This window comes from Hyla sarda, chromosome 1 (genome assembly GCF_029499605.1).
Source record: "Hyla sarda isolate aHylSar1 chromosome 1, aHylSar1.hap1, whole genome shotgun sequence".
Taxonomy (NCBI): Eukaryota; Metazoa; Chordata; class Amphibia; order Anura; family Hylidae; genus Hyla; species Hyla sarda.
In genome coordinates, this window is record NC_079189.1 from 381,941,398 (window position 1) to 381,963,089 (window position 21,692).

Here is a 21,692-nt window from a genome sequence, read left to right on the forward strand (position 1 = left end):
GAGGTCATGGAATTATAGGGATTAAGTGTTTTAATGGAGACAAAATTCACCGATTGGTTAGGGAATAAAGTAAGTCAGTCCTTATATATTTATATATGCAATATGGTGAGCACAAAGATCTATGCATTGTCCGAAGCAATGGTCATGAACTTATTCGTTGCTATGCACGTACCCACCTTGCTAAAATAAGGAATCTACAAGAATGGGCCCAGAGGGTACTTGGTCATGAGCATATATGTGTTCTAGATGGACTCACCTCTTAAAATCAAAGACATCCAGTAACAGTGAATGAACATCCGTGATTTATTTATTTTTATCCTATTTTATTTTCAAATATGCCATTACTGTCAGCCCAAGTATACCAATCTGGTTTATAAGAGCAGTGATCTAGTAAGGGGAGAGCATTATCAGGGAATATGGTAGAAGACCTATTCATCCACTTACTTAAAGAAGATATCCCATGCAGCAAAGAAAAAAAAAACTAGCAATTCCATAGTATATTCACCTACCACCTATCTGACATGTTTGTGATTTTTTTTCCGGCCCCCATTCACCGGCTATTCAGCTCATAAATTCCAGTTACTTCCTGGTTATGGTGGCTATGCCTGTGATCTCAAAGACTACATTTCCCTGCATGCACTGCTCACATTTCCTGCTCTCAGCTGCCTGAGCAGAGAGCTTGTTACCACCCCTAACTTATGTTAGTCACTCTCACAGCTCTGCTAGCTCACTCCCACATAACACTGAGCTCCAATCATAGCCCAGAGAGCAGGGTGGCCACGAGGAAACAAAATGTAATCTCAGTGCTCAGAGAGAGGGACCCGGGAGTTGAAGCTGCAGTTTTACACTGTAAAATCACTCCCTCCCCCTCTTCTTCCTCTCAGTGAAACAGCTTTACAGTGGCACAATCACCTCCCCCCTTCTCTGCCCTGCACTCCTCTCTCCCCAGTGCTCAGTGTGACAGCTCTACGCTGGCAGCTCCCTCCCCTCCCCCCCTCTCCTCCGTTCTCAGTGTAAAAACATTATCAAGGAGAGGGGAGAGAATCAGCCTGTTTGCTGGGGCTGCTATGATCTGAAACAGGCGGCATATAGGCAGTGCTGCCAATCACTGCAGAACAGAGGGAGGACAGTGTGAATATTCATCAGATGGGAGGGGCTCAGGCCGAGCACAGGGAGCTCTCTGCAGCACAGGGGGGAACAGCTGAATTTACTGTCAGACAAAAGAATGCAGAAAAAGCTTGTTTCTAAGCAGCATTGGTAATGGAAGTGATTTACAAACCTATATAACTTTACCTTCTGCACTAAAAGCTGAACAATTTTTTGCTGTGAGACTTGTCCTTTAAAGATCTATCCATCTCTTATGAACAAACATGTTAAAATAACAAAATAAAGAAACCGAAACCATAGGTAATTTGGTATTCAACTTTATTATAAGTCCGTCCTTATTTAGGACAGAATACTTACCTGTGGAGACTAGAACCCTCGCACCTATACTGCGCATCCTTGTTTCCATCTAAGTCCTGGCGCATAGCGCAGCACGCATCCGGAAGTACTGGATAGTCTGGCAGGGATGACGCATGCGCAGAAGCAATACACACGGACTTAGTATCGAGTGGTTCTTACTAACTGTTTGCGCATCCCTCTGGTGCGCAGGACGTCATAACCGGATGTGTTGGCTCTTACCTAGGAACCCTGGGATGATGTGATTGGCGGTATCCAGCTGTCAGTCACAGGACCAGATCTTGGATTGGATGATTGTATTCTTGTCTGTGATTGACTGCTTGTTTCCCTAATCCCATTGGTGAATAAACCTATCAATCTTCAGAGGCCCATCCCTATTGGCCTATTCTCCTAATACAGCTTCCGATGACCTCACGATGGGAGGTGTTAAGAACCCCCAGTACGGCATTTTTCATTCAGTGCCCGTCTGCCTCTTGACAACGCTACTTAGGTAGCGAAACATGTTGAGGGGGGCCTGTTAAGTTTTAATACAGACGCCCTGTCCTGAATCTTATATCAGTGAAGGTGTTACTGCAGGCACCTTGCATTGATTCATGAGTTCACACCACAAGACCTGATGGTCAAATCAATAATTTCAGATCAGGACAATGGAGCGAATGACAATTTTAACCCCTTAAGGACACAGGGCGTATCCATACGCCCCCGTTTCCAAGTCCTTAAGGACACAGGGCGTATGGATACGCCCTGCGCATTTCCGGCCCCCGCCGCTAGCCGGAGGGGAACCGGTGCCGGATGCCTGCTGAAATCGTTCAGCAGGCATCCCGGCATATCGCCCAGGGGGGTCATTATGTCTCCCCATGTCGGTGATGGCCGCAGATCGCTGGACAATTCAGTCCAGCGATCTGCGGCGTATTCCTGGTCAATCAGGTCTCTGACAGCCCCGAACAGCCATAGCCAGCAGGGGTGAGGTGGCACTGGTGCCACCTCATGTTCGCCCTGATTCGTCGGCCGGTTTCCCGGCCGACCAATCAGGGCACCTGCTGCGGGTGTCACTCCCGCAACCCGCTCCGCCCCTCTTCCGGAGGACTTGAGCGGGTGCGGGAAGAAGACCCCAGAAGCTGGGGACCCCGATCCCCGGCGTCCCTGTTGGGATCGGGGCTCCTTGAGCGACGGCGGCGGCGAGGGACTGACCTGCAGCGGCGGCGTGGAGCAGCAGTTGGAGGTGAGTGACAGCCTTCTGCTGTTGCTTAGCAACAGCTCCCAACATTCAAAAAGGGCATGCTGGGAGCTGTAGTTATGCAACAGCAGGAGGCAGACCACCACAACTCCCAGCATTCCCTTATGGGCATGCTGGGACTTATAGTTTTGCAACAGCTGGAGGCACATTTTTTCTATGGAAAAGTGTACCTTCAGCTGTTGTATAACTACAACTCCCAGCTTGCACAATCAGCTAAAGTGCATGCTGGGAGTTATAGTGGTGCATCTGCTGGTTGCATAACTACAACTCCCAGCATGCCCGTTGGCTGTCAGTGACTGCTGAGAGTTGTAGTTTTGCAACAGCTGGTTGTGAAACACTGAGTTAAGTAGCAAACCAGTGTGTCTCCAGCTGTTGCATAAATACAATCCCCAGTCAAAGTAGTATGCCTCCAGCTGTTGCATAACTACAAGTCTCAGAATGCACTTCCGCTGTCCGTACATGCTGGGGGTTATAGCTTTTGCAACAGCTGAAGGCACACTGGTTACCAAACTCTGTGTTTCACAACCAGTGTGCCTCCAGCTGTTGCAAAACTTCAACTCCCAGCATGCACTGATAGACCATACATGCTGGGAGTTGTAGTTTTGCAACAGCTGGAGGTATTTCCCCCCCCAATGTGAACGTACAGGGTACACTCACATGGGCGGAGGTTTACAGTAAGTATACGGCTGCAAGTTTGAGCTGCGGCAAATTTTCTGCCGAAGCTCAAACTGCCAGCGAGAAATTACTGTGAACCCCCGCCCGTGCGACTGTACCCTAAAAACACTACACTAACACAAAATAAAATAAGAAGTAAAAAACACTACATATACACATACCCCTACACAGCCCCCCTCCCCAATAAAAATGAAAAACGTCTGGTACGCTACTGTTTCCAAAACGGAGCCTCCAGCTGTTGCAAAACATCTACTCCCAGTATTGCCAGATAGCCACTGACTGTCCAGGCATGCTGGGAGTTTTACAACAGCTGGAGGCTCCCTGTTTGGGAATCACTGGCGTAGAATACCCCTATGTCCACCCCTATGCAAATCCCTAATTTAGGCCTCAAATGCGCATGGCGCTTTCACTTTGGAGCCCAGTCGTATTTCAGGGTCACATATGGGGTATCGCCGTACTCGGGAGAAATTGTGTTACAAATTTTGGAGGGTATTTTCTGCTATTGCCCTTTTTAAAAAAATTTAATTTTTAGGAAACCAAGCATTTTAGGTAAAAAATATATATTTTTTTTACATATGCAAAAGGTGTGAATCACCTGTGGGGTATTAAGGTTCACATTACCCCTTGTTACGTTCCCCGAGGGGTCTAGTTTACAAAATAGTATGCCATGTGGGTTTTTTTTTTGCTGTTCTGGCACCATAGGGGCTTCCTAAATGCGGCATGCCCCCAGAGCAAAATTTGCTTTCAAAAAGCCAAATGTGACTCCTTCTCTTCTGAGACCTGTAGTGCGCCAGCAGAGCACTTTTCACCCCCATATGGGGTGTTTTCTGAATCGGGAGAAATTGGGCTTCAAATTTTGGGGGGTATTTTCTGCTATTACCCTTTTTAAAAATGTAACATTTTTGGGAAACCAAGCATTTTAGGGGCCCCCTAAAGGTGACATGCCCCCCAAAAACCATTTGTCGCTCCTTCCCTTCTGAGCCCTCTACTGCGCCCGCCAAACACTTTACATGGACATTTGAGGTATGTCCTTACTCGAGAGAAATTGGGTTTCAAATACAAGTAAAAATTTTCTCCTTTTTACCCCATGCAAAAATTCCAAAATTGGGTCTACAAGAACATGCGAGTGTAAAAAATGAAGATTTTGAATCTTCTCCTTCACTTTGCTGCTATTCCTGTGAAACACCTAAAGGGTTAAAACACTTACTGAATGTCATTTTGAATACTTTGGGGGGTGCAGTTTTTATAATGGGGTAATTTATGAGGTATTTCTAATATGAAGACCCTTCAAATCCACTTCAAAACTGAACTGGTCACAGAAAAATTGTGAGTTGTCAGAATTGTGAAAATTTTGTGAAAAATTTCAAAATTGCTGCTGAATTTTGAAACCCTCTGGTGTCTTCCAAAAGTAAAAACTCATATTGTATATGTGAACCCAAAAAAATTATTTTGAATATCCATTTTCCTTACAAGCAGAGAGCTTCAAAGTTAGAAAAATGCTAAATTTTCATTTTTTTGATCAAATTTGGGGATTTTTCACCAAGAAAGGATGCAAGTTACCACAAAATGTTACCACTATGTTAGAGTAGAATATGTCACGAAAAAACAATCTCTGAATCAGAATGATAAGTAAAAGTATTCCAGAGTTATTAATGTTTAAAGTGACAGTGGTCAGATGTTCAAAAAATGCTCTGGTCCTTAAGGTGAAAAAGGGCTCAGTCCTTAAGGGGTTAAACTGAGTCTAATTTGCAGAAAATAACAATAAAGATTGCACTTTTAACTTGGGTTTATGGGTAAGTAGGGTTTTTGTGGGTTGCCCTCGGATAACCCTAATGTAAATGGATTAATTCTCCACCCTCCATAGACCTGTCTCATTTATAACATTTTGGAAACTACACCCCTCACGTAATGTAATAAGGGGTGCAGTGAGCTTTTAAGCCCCACAGGTGTCTGACAGATTGTTGGAACAGTGGTCCGTGAAAATGAAAAGTGTAACTTTTCATTTGCTCAGCTCACTGTTCCAAAGATCTGTCAAACGCCAGTGGGGTGTAAATGCTCACTGCACCCCTTATTAAATTCTGAGGGGTCTAGTTTCCAAAATGGAGTCACATGTGGGGGGGTCCACTGTTCTGGCACCACAGGGGGCTTTGTAAATGCACATGGCCCCCGACTTCCTTTCCAAACAAATTCTCTCTCCCATAAGCTCAATGGCGCTCCTCCTCTTCTGAGCATTGTAGTGCGCCAGCAGAGCACTTGACGTCCACACATGGGGTATTTCCATACTCAGAAGAAATGGGGTTATACATTTTGGGGGTAATTTTCTCTTATTACCCCTAAAATTAGAGGATAAAACTGCATTTTAGTGAAATTTTTTTTTGTTTTTTTCATTTACACATCCAAATTTAACAAAGTCATGAAATACCTGTGAGGTGTTAAGGCAACCTGTACCCATTGCTTTTACAGACCCCTTTTAGACAGCAGGGCCCCCCCCCCCTTTAAACAGCAGGGCCCCCCCCCTTTTAGACAGCAGGGCCCCTCTTTTAAACAGCAGGCCCCCCCCTTTTAGACAGCAGGGCCCCTCCTTTAGACAGCAGGGCCCCTCCTTTAGACAGCAGGGCCCCACTTTAGAGAGCAGCCCCCACCCTTATAGACAGCAGGGCCCCCCTTTAGAGAGCAGGGCCTTCCTTTAGACCGCAGCCCCTACCCTTAAAGACAGCAGGGCCCCCCTTTAAACCGCAGCCCCCACCCTTGTAGACAGCTCACTTGCAGCTGTCCTCTGTCGGGGCTGCCGTTCGGCTGCACAGTTCTAGCGTCCGCATCATGTAGTCCTATGGAGGAGCATGTGACATACACGTCACTCTGCTTCCTCCGTAACGTTACGCCGGGCGCAGGGGAGGAGGAGTCATAGGACTACATGATGCGGACGCTAGAACTGTGCAGCGAAACGGCAGCCCCGACAGAGGACAGCTGTAAGTGAGCTGTCTACAAGGGTGGGGGCTGCGGTCTAAAGGGGGGCCCTGCTGCCGCCGCCCGACATGTCCCCGCTGCTGCCTTGCTCCTAGCGCCCCGCGCTGTGCTGATTGCACTAGGAGAATGGCAGCGGCGGGGACATGTCGGGCGGCGGTGAATAAACGAATGAATGTAGCCTATATGCGGGACATGTCAGCTTCATTCATTCACTGCCGCCACTGACGGCAGACAACGAATCGGACGATTATTCGATAACTGGATTCGTTTACAACGAATCGCGTTATCGATTATAATCGATTACATCGATTAATCGTTGCAGCCCTACTCAATAGGGGACATGTATCAAAGAATTTACACAGTTTTTGTGGGTAAATTCCTGCGCAAAATTTTGCGGAAGCAGTTTTTTGCGTCTTTTTTTTTTTGCATACATTCAGCATTTCCTCCTGATGTCGCGATATGAGGTACCTTGGAGTGACATCTATAGTAGGCACGGATTTATTAACTGCACACTTTCCTTTACACACACAAGATTTCCGCAAGTACCTTTCTTTTTTACGCAAATATAAGCCGTCTTGGACTGCACTTAGCGAGATGCTCTAAATCATTCATGTCATTTTTCAGAGCGGATTGTGGCGATTACTCTGCTTCTGCCTTAAGTCAGATTATCTCTGTGATACTTAAAATCTTTCCATTTACCTTTTAATAACAATGTAATGATTATGGACACATGCGGCTCCACTGCGCTGCCCGCGGCTCCTTTATACACTGTCATAATTCATAATCCCCGCCGCCGACAGAGTGTATCCCATGATGGGAGTAGTTGTAGTACTGCAGCGCTGAGGGATGGCACTTGCACATCCCCTGGCTGCGGGACTTTATAGGACTACTACTCCCATCATTGACAGACTCTGCTCATGATGGGAGTTGTAGTCCAGGGGCTGAGGTGCTGATTGCACCGACTCATTCTGCAGAGACCCGCAGCGATCCGCATGTCAGTTAGGAAGCCAGGCGTTACATGCGGCTACATCGCGCTGCCCGCGGCTTCTATATACACTGTAATAATTCATAATCCCCGCTGGGAGAGGGGAGCTCTGATTGGTCAATAGCTATTCTCCAATCAGAGCTTCCCTCTACCGGCGGCGGCGATCATGAATTATGTCAGTGTATATAGAAGCCGCAATGTAGACGCATGTACCGCTTAATAAATGCGCATCGCAGCAGATCATTCTCTGAAGATCCACTGCGATCAGCATTTATTAACTATACAAAGCGGCGGTAAATCCGTCTACATTGCGGCTTCTATATACAGCTGTCATAATTCAGAATCGCCACCGCCGGGAGAGGGGAGCTCTGATTGGTCAATAGCTGTTCTCCAATCAGAGCTCCCCTCTCCCGGCGGCGATTATGAATTACGACAGTGTATATAAAAGCTGCAATGTAGACGCTTGTACCGCCGCTTTGTATAGTTAATAAATGGGGATCACAGCGGATCTCCAGAGAATGATCTGCTGCGATCCGCATGTAAGTTAACAAGCCGGGCGGTACATGAGGCTACATCGCGCTGCCTGTGGCTTCTATATACACTGACACTAACTTAAATTCGAATTGCAGTGGGTCTCTGCAGAATGACCCGGTGCGATCTGCACCTCAGGCCTGGACTACAACTCCCATCATGGACATAGTCTGTCCATGATAGGAGTAGTAGTCCTAAAAGTCCTGCAGCCAGGGGATGTGCAAGTGCCATCCCTCAGCAGCGCTGCGATACTACAACTACTCACATCATGGGACAGACTCTGTCCCATGATAGGAGTAGTAGTCCAAGGGCAGAGGGACAGATCTCAGTTCACATTATACGTTTTGCATAATGAGAACAGAGCAGTGTGTTCCCAAACAGGGAGACTCCAGCTGTTGCTTAACTACTGCCCCCCATGATGGGAGTTGTAGTTTAGCAACAACTGGAGGCTCCCTGTTTAGGAACACGCTGCATTATGTGCGCTCTTCCCAGGGTAGAGCGCAAAAAATGTACTAACCCATATTTCTTGTTTTTCTTTTCTTCTCATTTCAGATACATGAATGCGGAGGACTACGTCAGATTCGGTGGACTGCGGCGATGACCAGCGTTTTTTTTTTGTTTTTTTTTTCAATAAAATGGTTAACGAGGGCTGTGGGGGAGTGATTTTTTTTTTTAAATAAATTTTTTTAATTAATGTATCGTGTTTTTTATACTTGAATTTTCAGGCTTAGTAGTGGAAGCCATCTTATAGATGGAATCCATTACTAAGTCAGGGCTTAGTGTTAGCCCCAAAATCAGCTAGCGCTAACCCCCAATTATCACACCAGTACCCACCGCCACAGGGGTGCCGGGAAGAGTCCGGACCAACAGGCCCGGAGCGTCAAAAATGGCGCTCCTGGGCCTAGGCGGTAACAGGCTGGGGAGGGCCAGTAACAATGGTCCTCGCCCACCCTGGTAACGTCAGGCTGTTGCTGCTTGGTTGGTATCTGCCTGATACTGAACATAGGGGGAACCCTATGTGGGTTTTTTTTTTAAAAATAAATTTAAAAAAAAGTGTGTGGTTCCCTCATTTTTTCAGTATCAACCAGATACCAACCAAGCAGCAACAGCCTGTTGTTACCAGGGTGGGCGAGGACCATTGTTACTGGCCCTCCCCAGCCCAAATAACGTCCAGCCTGTTACCACCTAGGCCCAGGAGCGCCGCTTCCCAGCACCCCTGTGGCGATGGGTACCGGGGTAATAATTGGAGGTTAGCGCTGTTTTTGGTGCTAACGCTAAGCCCTGGCATAGTAATGGATTCCGTCTATAAGACAGCTTCCACTACTAAGACTGAAAATTCAATTATAAAAAGCACAACTCATTGAAAAAAAATGTTTATTAAAAAAAAAATCACTCCCCCGCAGCCCTTGTTAACCCTTTTATCGACATTTAAAAAAAAACGCTGTTCATCGTCGCAATCCACCAAATCTGACATAGCCCTCCGCATTCACGTATCTAAATTTGCGTTTTTCCACACACCAGCAAAAACGCAAGTAAAAAACGCAAGAAAACCTGACAAAACACAGGATAAAGCTGTGACAGTTTTTCTGGCGTTTTTTGCTGATGGACAAAAAACCTCAATGGAATCCTGGCCTCAAAGCAATAGAACAAAATCCCTGTGTCCACTTTTCCTGTGAGGTAGAGAAGGAGTGTACGGTAGAGTGAGGGGGGCGTTTCTATATTTGCACAAGATTTATCAAAGGACATGCACAGCCTTAATAAATTCTGAGCAAGAGTGTACAATAGACAAGAGTGTAAAGGGGTAGAACTGTGTCTACAATAGACAAATAATGATACATGTCCCCCAATGTGTGTGTGTATGTTCCAGCATCACGTCCAAACGGCTAAAGATATTAACATGAAACTTGGCACACATGTTACTTATATGTCAACAACAAACATAGGATAGGTGAATTAACCCTTACTCACCCCCATTTGCCAGGGGCAGGGTTTATGTTTAAAGTCCCATACAAGTCAATGGGAAATATATGTTACTGCATAACTTCCAAACGGCTGGAGATATTTCGATAATTCTTGGTCACATGTTACTTATATGTCCACTTAAAATACAGGATAGTTAATTTAACCCTTAACTACCCCCATTTGTGAGGGTCGGGATTTTGTTTAAAGTCCTATGCAAATCAATGGGAAATGTAAGTTCCCACATAACTTCCGTATGGCTGGGGATATTTCAATACCTGGTACACATATTACGGGTCGGGATACGAGGTTGACATAGGAGGTCAGGATAGGAGGTCGGGATAGATGGACTCGATAGGAGGTCGGGATAGGAGGACGGGATCGGAGGACCAGATAGGAGGTCAAGATAGGAGGACGGGATAGGAGGTCACGATAGGAGGACGGGATAGGAGGTCACGATAGGAGGTCGACATAGGAGGGCAGGATAGGAGGACGGGATAGGAGGTGGGGATATGAAGACGGAATATGAGGTTGAGATATGATGTCGGGATAGGAGGTCGAGATATGGGGTTGGGATATGACAACAATATATTAGGACAGAATATGAAGTTGAAAGCTTCCTTCTTTGTTTATTTTCCTCCCCAACAAGGATTAGGAAGGAAAATCCGGGCAACACCGGGTATTCAGCTAGTAGAAATATAAAGTAAAGGATGTTAACCACTTCTAGACTGGCTTTTTTTGCTATCATTTACACTTATTTCACGCTTTTTCACATTAAACAAAACCAGAAAATTCATGACCCCAGTACAGAATAAGGGTTTGTAATAACAATTGACTAAATGTATTAAATATTTGTATTTAAATGAATAATTCATTATATTTTAACCTGAAGGCTATAACTAAAGGTGTGGCACTATTTAGGTTATACCAATGTAACTTGTGTAGTAAGTAAAAAATGCTTTTTCCCACTATGTAAATATATACATTGGACAGAACAGATTCTGATTATTGTAGCTGTAGCAAAAAAAAAAAATTTTTTTTTTTTATTTTATTTTTTTTTAAATCTAGGCCTTGTGTTTATACGTTTGGATCACCTCTAAACAACAGGGCCCTTTTTCCATGTCAAGAGCCACCTGTGGCAATGTCAACATGGCATGCAACTGTTCGGACTACTAGTAATTGCATTGTATTAATGAGTGGAGAAAATGTTGCTACTCCAAATCACTATGCTGAAGGTAAGGCACCAAATGCGAATGTTTTTTTTTTTTTTTTAATTATTATTATTATTATATAATTACAGTTTCTGTAATTGTACCTTTGTTTTTTTTATCATTTTGCATTAAAGAGTGGTGCACTGTTAAGGAACTGCAACTTGCCTCTTTGTTATATAGATTAATAAGTTCCATTGCTTTGCACCACTGAAATTATTTGAGAAGCCTTGTTTTCTTTGTATTGTTGTTATTGGCATTAATAGTTCTCTACCTTCATCCCCCATCTTTAGCCAAAGTTATCATACAGGATAAAATAGGAAATCATTTAAAGACAACAACATTTTATAGATGGGGTTATTAACATATCCCTACCACCAACAGATGAGTTTTAATCACCATAATGCAAGTGGTAATAGCTGACACTACTTCCAGTTATAAAGGGGAGAAGACATTCACATCCTCAGTTTGCTGCATAGTATGGCACAGTCACTAGAACCTCAGCCCCATCAGTGGTGCTCAGCCTCAAATAGCAGTTAAATGTGATAATGAAACAAAGTCTATAGAGGCATAAAGAAGCAGCAACTCACCACAATTTTTTTTTTCCAGGTTTTTATTATGCAAGGTGTGGGTACACAGGCACAGTGAACCTGTGAATCGGACATTGCTCAGGGAACCTGTGTGTATCTTGCCTGTGCACCCACACCTTGCATAATAAAAGCCTCAAAAGAAATTGCCGCTTCTTTATGCCTCTATTTACTGTTAAAGTTATAAATCAGCTTAAAGCATACCTGTCAGATCATCCAAAAAAAAAAAAAAACTGTTTATATGTTGCTCAATATCTCATCCTGATCATGTACATACCATTTTTATGTGTCTATGACCTATATTTCTTTCAGAATTAGCTTTATATCTGAATTACCTTAATGTTGTCGACTAGAAACAGGGGGGCGGGTCCCTTTCGTCTCCTCAGGCGATAGCCACTCCCCCTCCTCCCACTCCCTCACTCTCCTCAGTCACTGGTGTCAGGAGTGAGCATCTGTAACCCTTTCCTTTCTGGTTTTATGCTACACACACACACACACACACACACACTGTTACATTGTTTACAGCTTTTGCAAAACTACAGCTCCCAGCATGCCCACACATCCGTTGAGTTGTAGTTTTGCAACAGCTGGAGGCATATGATTTACAGCAGTGTTGCTGCAGGCTGTGTTCCTCCTACTGTTGCAAAACTTCAACTACAAGCATGCCCACACATCATTTGGCTGTGCAGGCATTCTGGGAGTTGTAGTTTTGAAACAGCTGGAGGCATATGATTGTAGTGCTCTGTATTAGATACACACACACACACATTGATTTCATTTATTCATACACATGCACATTACCTAGACAACACAGATTTACACACATACATATATATCCACACACACATAGTCAAAGTCCCGAAATCACAGCACCATTCAAGTCATGGATCTTGAAAAACTGGATTACTTTATTCTCCCCACAACAAATGAAACATTTCGGCAGTAGTAGCCTTTATCAAGCATAGTATAAATACAAAAAGTGGACATATATATATACCACAGGTACATTTCATTGGATACAGCACGTACAAATATATAATACAAATATGTAATTGCTTAAAAACACACCTCTATTCAAATCTCATTGGAGCAGTGCTCTATTAGTCACAGTGATGTCAGATTGACATAGCAACCATATATAAACAGTACAATAAAGACATATATAACGTGTCTTGTGCCATATAAAATACAGTGCATCATAGTGTTGTGTAGATACCTTCAGTATCAACCAAGTTTATGAACAGATCGCATCAAAGTATGCCGATCGTAGCCATCCCTGTTCTCATGCTTTTTTGTACACATAGCATCTGCGCACGTGCCAGAAGAGTTCCGACACGTCGACGCATCGCTTCCGCCCCCTGATCACTCACAGCAGTGTGTGCCAATCGGGTATGTATAATGCCCTTACCCACATTGGCCATCATTTGTATTCTGCGGCTGCGCAGGCAGGTCCGCCGATCACGTTGTCCAACTGGACATATCGCAATCAAGCCGGACGGCCTCGCATGCCCATTACACCATAAACATTATAATTTACCTTATCAGAACTAGACAGCACAACAACAACTGCTGACAAAATTATAATGAAGTTATTAATGTTTTATTATCCGAGTGACATAAATGAGGACTTAAAATAAAAAAAAATGTATGCATAACAGAATGGCCACAATGGCTGCGATCTTGGCTGTAATGAAGATTCTTCACAGTGATAGGTGATATGACTTCTGTGACACAATGTGTATCTAAAACATAATAGAACGAACATGCATTTAGATAATGAACAGGATGAAGACAACAAAAAGTAAAAAAAAAGTTAAAGAAAAGGGAAAAAAAGGAAAAAACAATAAAGATGTATTAATACAGGATAATAAATAATGCAAAATAATAACAAAGTGAAGAACATAAAAAATTTAAAAAATATGAAAATAAATCAAGAATAATTTAAAAAAATCTATTTTTTTTAAATATAATAAATAATAAAAAAATGAAAAATAAAAAAATGAAAAATAAAAAAATATACAAATGAAAAATAAATTAATAAGACATAAATAAAATAAATAATTAAAAAATTATGAAAAATGATGAAAAATAGTGAAAAATAATAAATAAAAATATATAAATACTAAATAAAATAGAAAAGATAATAAATAATAAAAAGGGGGAGCAAGGAAAAAGAAAAAAACACACATATAAGCATGCAGGGACACTTGCTTTTTAAACAAAAAATCCTCCATTCAGTCCCCATCTTCAGTCACCAGCTTCTTTCATCATCTGCTCACAGGCAGCAGTATACTCCTGCCCCTCCCCCCTTCTCCTCACACGAGGAGACTGTGAAGTAAACACAGACAATGAGGGGGCCAATCACAGCAGCTTTAGTTCTGCAGACCTGTCAATCATGAAGTGGATCCATGACGTAGGTGATGGCGAATGTACACAGCCAGGCTGGTATGTATCCCAGTAGGCAGGGAGGCAGTTTTTTGACTGGCTTTTTCAGTATGAAATACTGAAAATTTTTAATGAAAGCAATTCCAAAACATATTGGTTATACATGCTTTATAACATATCAAAAGTTTTTATATCTGTGCCCATTTAAAAGAGCTCAGGAGAGGAGAGAAAGGCTGATAACTTGTCAGAAAAGGGTCTTTGATGGCCTTTACTGATAACAGGACACTGTAAGTGGTTTTAGAAGGGAAAGTAAGAAAACTTTTTCTTAAAGACCTAGGGAGAAAAATGTTTTTGTATCCCAATAAGTACAAAACAAGAATTTTAAAAATAGTCTAGATTTATCAATCTGCCGAAACCAACACTGTCTGTTTTGCCCATAGCAACCAATCACAGCTTTCATATCTTAACCAGCTCTGATTAAGTGAAAGATGACCTATGATTGGTTGGTAAGGGCAAAATCAGACAGTTTTGGTTTCAGACAGATTAATAAATCTGGGCCGATATGTTAAAAAATTTCCAAAATTAGAAGAATTTTTATTACTTTGAGCTCTGCAAAAAGGGAATGTCTGAGTCAAATGGAGATTTCCCAACTATTTAGTATTAATTGTATATCTACTGTATTTTTTCAAAGTGAAGAAATATGAAAGGATCATTTGATTATGTGACAGAATGTCAAAAGTGACAATGATATTCCAAGTTTTTGGCAGCCTCTGTCTCAAAGCTTAGTCATTTGTGTCTAGTGGCAGAGTTGTTAGTTAAAAGGGCACTGATTTTCTATTCATTATTCGTAAATGACTCATGTTATACTTCTGTAATTATAAAGTAATTTTAGATTTTCCACAGCCCTTTTCCACCTCCAAGTGAGCATAAAAATGGAATGTATTTACTTAAAACAGATTAGCTCATTCAAACTTCAGTTCACATGGTCCCACCCATCCTGTGTACCTTTCTATTCCTTCCCCACTGATGCACTGTATGCATGATTCTGCTTATAGAAATCAAGAGAATAGTGTGTTTTTTGGTGCACTTGAATTGCTGTAGTCTAGTCTCACAGCTTGAACAAAGGGGATTTCACAAGCAATTCAAAACAGTTTGTGGTTACCAAGGAAATAATCATATTCAGTAAATATTTGGTAAATGCTGTAATGATATCTAAATATATTGAGGTCAGTGATTCTTGCAGTCAATTGTCTTATTACACTTAACAGACAAAGGTATACTTTACTCACATAATTACTTGTAGCATAGCAAATATTGGCCCTGATTTACTAACAGTGTCGGGTTATTTTCAGAGTGTTTTTTTTCCCTGACTATTTTTTCTCTCTAAGAATTGCACTGCCATACGCTTCTCTCCATGTTCTGTGTCCTTGTGACTGAGATGGTCCCATAGACTTACATTATGCAACAGTCTTGGTCACATGACACAAAGACAGGAGAGGACATTCTGAGTGCCCACTTGTCCTGGCTGTAAAAGTAAATGATTTTAAGTTGAACTTTTTGGCTCAGCTGCAGATCCATAAAGAGTATAAGGGCATGCTGGAATTTATAGTTAGTAACTGCAACTCCCAGCATGCCCTGACACAGCCTATGGCTTTGCAGCTGACCCACTAAAACTACAGCTCCCAGCATGTTGCACTATATAGTGGTATAGTATAGGTTATGGTGCAACATGCTGGGAGTTGTAGTTTTGGGTCAGCTGCAAAGCCATAGGTTGGGCCAAAGATTGCCCAGCTTATACAGCTTATGCATCTGCAGCTGACCTGAAACTACAAGTCCCAGCATGTTGCACCATTACCTTTACTATACTTAAAGGGGTATTCCGGGCAAAAACATCTTATCCCCTATTGAAAGGATAGGGGATAAGATGTCTGATTGTGGGGGGCCCGCCGCTGGGACCCCCCGCGATCTCCCTGCAGCAGCCCGCATTCTTTGCGTATCTGCGTCTGAAGTTTTGGAAACCGCCGGGCTTCCGAGACGGGAACGTGACGTCACACCACGCCCCTCCATTCATGTCTATGGGAGGGGGCGTAACGGCCGCAATGCCCCCTCCCATAGACATGAATGGAGGGGGCGTGGCGTGATGTCACGTCCCTGTCTCGGAAGCCCAGCGGTTTCCGAAACTTCAGATGCAGCTATGCATAGAATGTGGGCTGCTGCAGGGAGATCGCAGGGGGTCCCAGCGGCGGGCCCCCCGCGAACACACATCTTATCCCCCATCCTTTCGATAGGGGATAAGATGTTTTTGCCCGGAATACCCCTTTAAATATGGTGCAACATGCTGGGAGTTGTAGTTTTGGTTTGGGTCAGCTGCTGTCATTGGCTGTATCAGGGCATGCTGAGTGTTGTAGTTAATAACTTCAGCTCCCAGAATTCCTTGACATAGCCTCTGGCTTTGCAGCTGACCCAAAACTACAACTCCCAGCATGTGGCACCATGACCTATACTATACTACTATACAGTGCAACATGCTCGGAGTTGTAGTTTTGAACAGGCAGAGAGCCTTAGGTTTTAATCACTGCTCTATAGGGTAAAAAGTAATAAATAAAATATTGTAAATAAATGTGAAAAGCCCCTCTCCTAATAAAAGTTTGAATCCCTTCCCCCCTTCCCATTTTTAAATAAAATTTTGTACACTAAACCACCATTGCTTTACATTCACAGACCTGAGGTGGGGGGTGGGCGGGCGGTCGGGCAGATGGGATCGCTACGGAAGGGGATACACAATATTCTGCTTTGCCCGGTGCTTCGATTTGGGGGCGAGGAGAGGGGGCGGCACTAAAACGAACCTTCGTCTGTGTAGACAAAAATCCTTGTACCGGCCCTGGGTATTGCCCAATCCAGTGGGTCAGTGCTCTGTATCAATGGGCAACTACTATTCGTAGAATTTTTTGTATGATTATGATATATATGAGCCTCTAAAAAACAGTCTTTAACCCCTTGGGGACGGAGCCCATTATAACCCTAAGGACGGGAGCATTTTTTGCAAATCTGACCACTGTCACTTTAAGCATTAATAACTCTGGGATGCTTTTACTTATAATTTTGATTCCGAGACAGTTTTTTCGTGACATATTCTACTTTATGATAGTGGTAAATTTTTGTCGATACTTGCATCATTTCTTGGTGAAAAATTCCAAAATTTTATGAAAATTTGAAAATTTTGCATTTTTCTAAATTTGAAGCTCTCTGCTTGTAAGGAAAATAGACATTCCAAATAAATGATATATTGATTCACAAATACAATATGGCTACTTTATATTTGCATCATAAAGTTGAGATGTTTTTACTTTTGGAAGACATCAGAGGGCTTCAAAGTTCAGCAGCAATTTTCCAGTTTTTCACAAAATTTTCAAAATCTAAATTTTTCAGGGACCAGTTCAGGTTTGAAGTGGATTTGAAGGGTCTTCATATTAGAAATGCCCCACAAGTGACCCAATTATAAAAACTGCACCCCTCAAAGTATCCAAAATGACATTCAGTAAGTTTAACCCTTTAGGTGTTTCACAGGAATAGCAGCAAAGTGAAGGAGAAAATTCAAAATCTTCATTTTTTACACTTGCATGTTCTTGTAGACCCAGTTTTTGAATTTTTACAAGTGATAATAGGAGAAAAGGCCTCCAAAAATTTGTAACCCAATTTCTCTCGAGTAAGGAAATACCTCATATGTGTATGTCAAGTGTTCGGCGGGCGCAGTAGAGGGCTCAGAAGGGAAGGAGCAACAATGGGATTTTGGAGAGTGAATTTTGCTGAAATGGTTTATGGGGGGGCTTGTCACATTTAGGAAGCCCCTATGGTGCCAGAACAGCAGAAAACCCCACATGGCATACCATTTTGGAAACTACACCCCTCAAGGCACATAACAAGGGGTCCAGTGAGCCTTAACACCACACAGGTGTTTGACTACTTTTCGTTAAAATCGGATGTGTAAATGAAAAAAAAAATGTTTTCACTAAAGTGCAGTTTCTTCCCCAAATTTACCATTTTTACAAAGGGTTATGGGAGAGAATGCCCCCCAAAATTTGTAACCCCTTCTCTTCTGAGTATGGAAATACCCCATGTTAGGACATAAAATGCTCTGCGGGTGAAATACAATGCTCAGAAGAGGAGGAGCGCCATTGAGCTTTTGGAAAGAGAATTCGTTTGGAATGGTAGTCAGGGGCCATGTGCGTTTACAAAGCCCCCTGTGGTGCCAGAACAGTGGACCCCCCCACATGTGACCCCATTTTGGAAACTACACCCCTCACAGAATTTTATAAGGGGTGCAGTGAGTATTTACACCCCACTGGCGTTTAACAGATCTTTGGAACAGTGGACTGTGCAAATGAAAAATAAATTTTTTCATTTTCACGGACCACTGTTCCAAAAATCTGTCAGACACATGTGGGGAGTAAATGCTCACTGTACCCCTTATTACATTATACGAGGGGTGTAGTTTCCAAAATGGGGTCACATGTGGGGGGGCCCATTGTTCTGGCACTATGGGTCTTTGTAAACTCATGTGGCCTTCAATTCCGGACACATTTTCTCTTCAAAATCCCAATGGCACTCCTTCTCTTCTGAGCATTGTAGTGCGCCCGCCGAGCACTTTACATCCACATATGGGGTATGTTCTTAATCAGAGGAAATGGGGTTACAAATTTTGGGGGGCTTTTTTCCTATTTTCCCTTGTGAAAATTAAAAATTTAGGGTAACACCAGCATTTTAGTGAAAACATTTTTTTATTTATTTTCCCATCCAACTTTAATGAAAATTCGTCAAACACCTGTGGGGTGTAAATGCTCACTATACCCTTGTTACGTTCCATGGGGGGTGTAGTTTCCAAAATGGGGTCACATGTGGGTATTTATGTTTTTGCATTTATGTCAGAACCACTGTAAAATCAGCCACCCCTGTGCAAATCACGAATTTAGGCCTCAAATATACATGGTGCGCTCTCACTCCTGAGCCTTGTTGTGCGCCCGCAGAGCGTTTTACGCCCACATATGGGGTAATTCCGTACTCAGGAGAAATTGCGTTACTAATTTTGGGGGGCTTTTTTTCCCTTTACTGCTTGTGAAAATAAAAAGTTGGGGGTTACACCAACCTGTTAGTGTAAAAAAAAAAAAAAAAAAAGGTTTACACTAACAGGCTGGTGTAACCCCCAACTTTTCCTTTTCATAAGGGGTAAAAGGAGAAAAAGCCCCCCAAAATTTGTAGTGCAATTTCTCCCGATTACGGAAATACCCCATATGTGGCCCTAAACTGTTTCTATGAAATACGACAGGGCTCTGAAGTGAGAGAGCGTCATGCGCATTTGAGGACTAAATTAGGAATTGCATAGGGTTGGACATAGGGATATTCTACGCCAGTGATTCCCAAACAGGGTGCCTCCAGCTGTTGCTTAACTCCTAGAATGCCTGGACAGTCAGTGGCTGTCCAGAAATGCTTGGAGTTGTTGTTTTGCAACAGCTGGAGGCTCCATTTTGGAAACCCTGCTGTACAATACATTTTTCATTTTTATTGGGGGGGGGCAGTGTAAGGGGGTGTATATGTAGTGTTTTACTCTTTAATATGTGTTAGTTTAGTGTTTTTAGGGTACATTCGCACTGACGTGTTACGGTGAGTTTCCCACTAGGAGTTTGCGCTGCGGCAAAAAAATTGCCGCAGACCAAACTTGAAGCAGGAAATTTATTGTAAACCTGTCCGTGTGAATGTACCCAGTACGTTCACATGGGGGGGACAAACCTCCAGCTGTTTCAAAACCACAACCCCCAGCATTCACTGACAGTGCATGCTGGGAGTTGTACTTTTGCAACAGCTGGAGGCACACTGGTTGGAAAACCTTCAGTTAGGTTTTGTTACCTAACAGTATTTTCCAACCAGTGTGCCTCCCACTGTTGCAAAACTACAACTCCCAGCATGTACTGACATACCGTGCATGCTGGGAGTTGTACTTTTGCAACAGCTGGAGGCACACTGGTTGGAAAACCTTTAGATAGGTTCTGTTACCTAGCAGTATTTTCCAACCAGTGTGCCTCCAGCTGTTGCAAAACTACAACTCCCAGCATGTACTAATCGCCGAAGGGCATGCTGGGAGATGTAGTTATGCAACAGCTGGAGGTTACGCAACTACAACTCCCAGCATGCCGAGACAGCTGTTTGCTGTTTCAGCATGCTGGGATTTGCAGTTTTGCAACATCTGGAGGGTTACAGTTTATAGACCACTGCCCAGTGATTTCCAAGCTGTGACCCTTCAGATGTTGCAAAACTACAAATCCCAGCATGTCCAGAGCTGCGGAATCTGTAGGCGCTATATAAATAAATAAATAAAATGCTAGGAGTTGTAGTTTTGCAAGATCTGGAGGGATACAGTTTAGAGACCACTATATAGTGGTCTCAAACTGCAGCCCTCCAGCTGTTGCAAAACGACATATTCCAGCATGCCCAAACAGCAAACAGCTGTCTGGGCATGCTGGGAGTTGTAGTTTTGCAACATCTGGAGGGCTACAGTCTCAAACTGTAGCCCTCCAGATGTTGCTGGGCAACTTACCGGCTTCCGTAGGATCCAGGGAGCCGTCCTCTTCTGCTGCACGCCGCACGCGCCGATCTCCGTTGCCGCCCGCCGATCCCCGTCGCCCACAGCCTCCGGAGGGGTAAGTGGACCTTCGGCGTTCGGTCCCCGTCGTTTTCCTTGTCCTGTCCCGCCTATTGTCGCTGGGCAGGATGGGGGAAACGAAAGTAAACCCCTTCGCCCCTGATCTGCTATTGGTGGTCGCGTCTAGACCACAAATAGCAGAGATAGGAGGGGTGGCAACCCTGCCACCTCACTCCTATCTCTGTAGGGGGATCGTAGTTGTCTTAGACAACCGCGATCCCCCTTCTATTCCGGGTCACCAGGTCACCATAGACCCGTAATGACCCTGAATCGGTGCAGATCGCAAGTGTGAATTCACTTGCGATTTGCGCCGATCGCCGACATGGGGGGTCTAATGACCCCCCTGGGCATTTGCAGTCATAGATATCAGCAGTCACCCCGGCCCGGTCCCCGCCCGGCGCGCGGCAGGGACCGAAATTCCCACGGGCGTATGGATACGCCCTTCGTCCTTAAGTACCAGGACGCAAGGGCGTATGCATATACGCCTTTCGTCCCCAACAGGTTAATAAACAACAAAGGTGTCTTCATATACGTAACTGGTACAAAAACTGTGAACTGGCTTCTTCAAATCTATATTACAGGTACAGTTTTTTTACACTCCAGACATTTTCTTATGCATACAGGAGGATTACTTATTTTGTCTGAAGGCTGACAATGCATTGTTCCCATGACATTCACAATAACATACTAAAAAAATATACACTCCAACAGCTTTTGTCTGAGCATGTTCTAATTTTAAAATCAGACATTGTTTTTATTGTCTGATGAAAGATTTGACTTTATTTCTTAGGGCCATGTGACTCATACTGAACTTTCCCTAAGTAATGAAATACAACTTTGCAAGTTTGTGGCCTTTGTTAAAGGGGAACTCCGGTGGGGAAAAAAATTCAAATCAACTGGTGCAAGAAAGTTAAACAGATTTGTAAATCACTTCTATTTAAAAATCGTAACCTTTCTAGTACTTAACAGCTGCTGTATACTACAGATATACTTCAGAGAAATT

General features: G+C 43.3%; 1 protein-coding gene across 9 annotated transcripts in view; it reads left to right on the plus strand.

Annotated features, from left to right (window-relative positions):
• AOPEP (aminopeptidase O (putative)) overlaps nt 1-21,692 on the plus strand; it is a 697,195-nt gene that overhangs the window by 117,353 nt on the left and 558,150 nt on the right. For all 9 annotated transcript variants that reach the window (XM_056524681.1, XM_056524688.1, XM_056524672.1 and 6 more), the window contains one exon: nt 10,884-11,050. In XM_056524681.1, the coding sequence (XP_056380656.1) occupies nt 10,884-11,050 (167 nt within the window). The remainder of the gene's footprint in view (nt 1-10,883; nt 11,051-21,692) is intronic.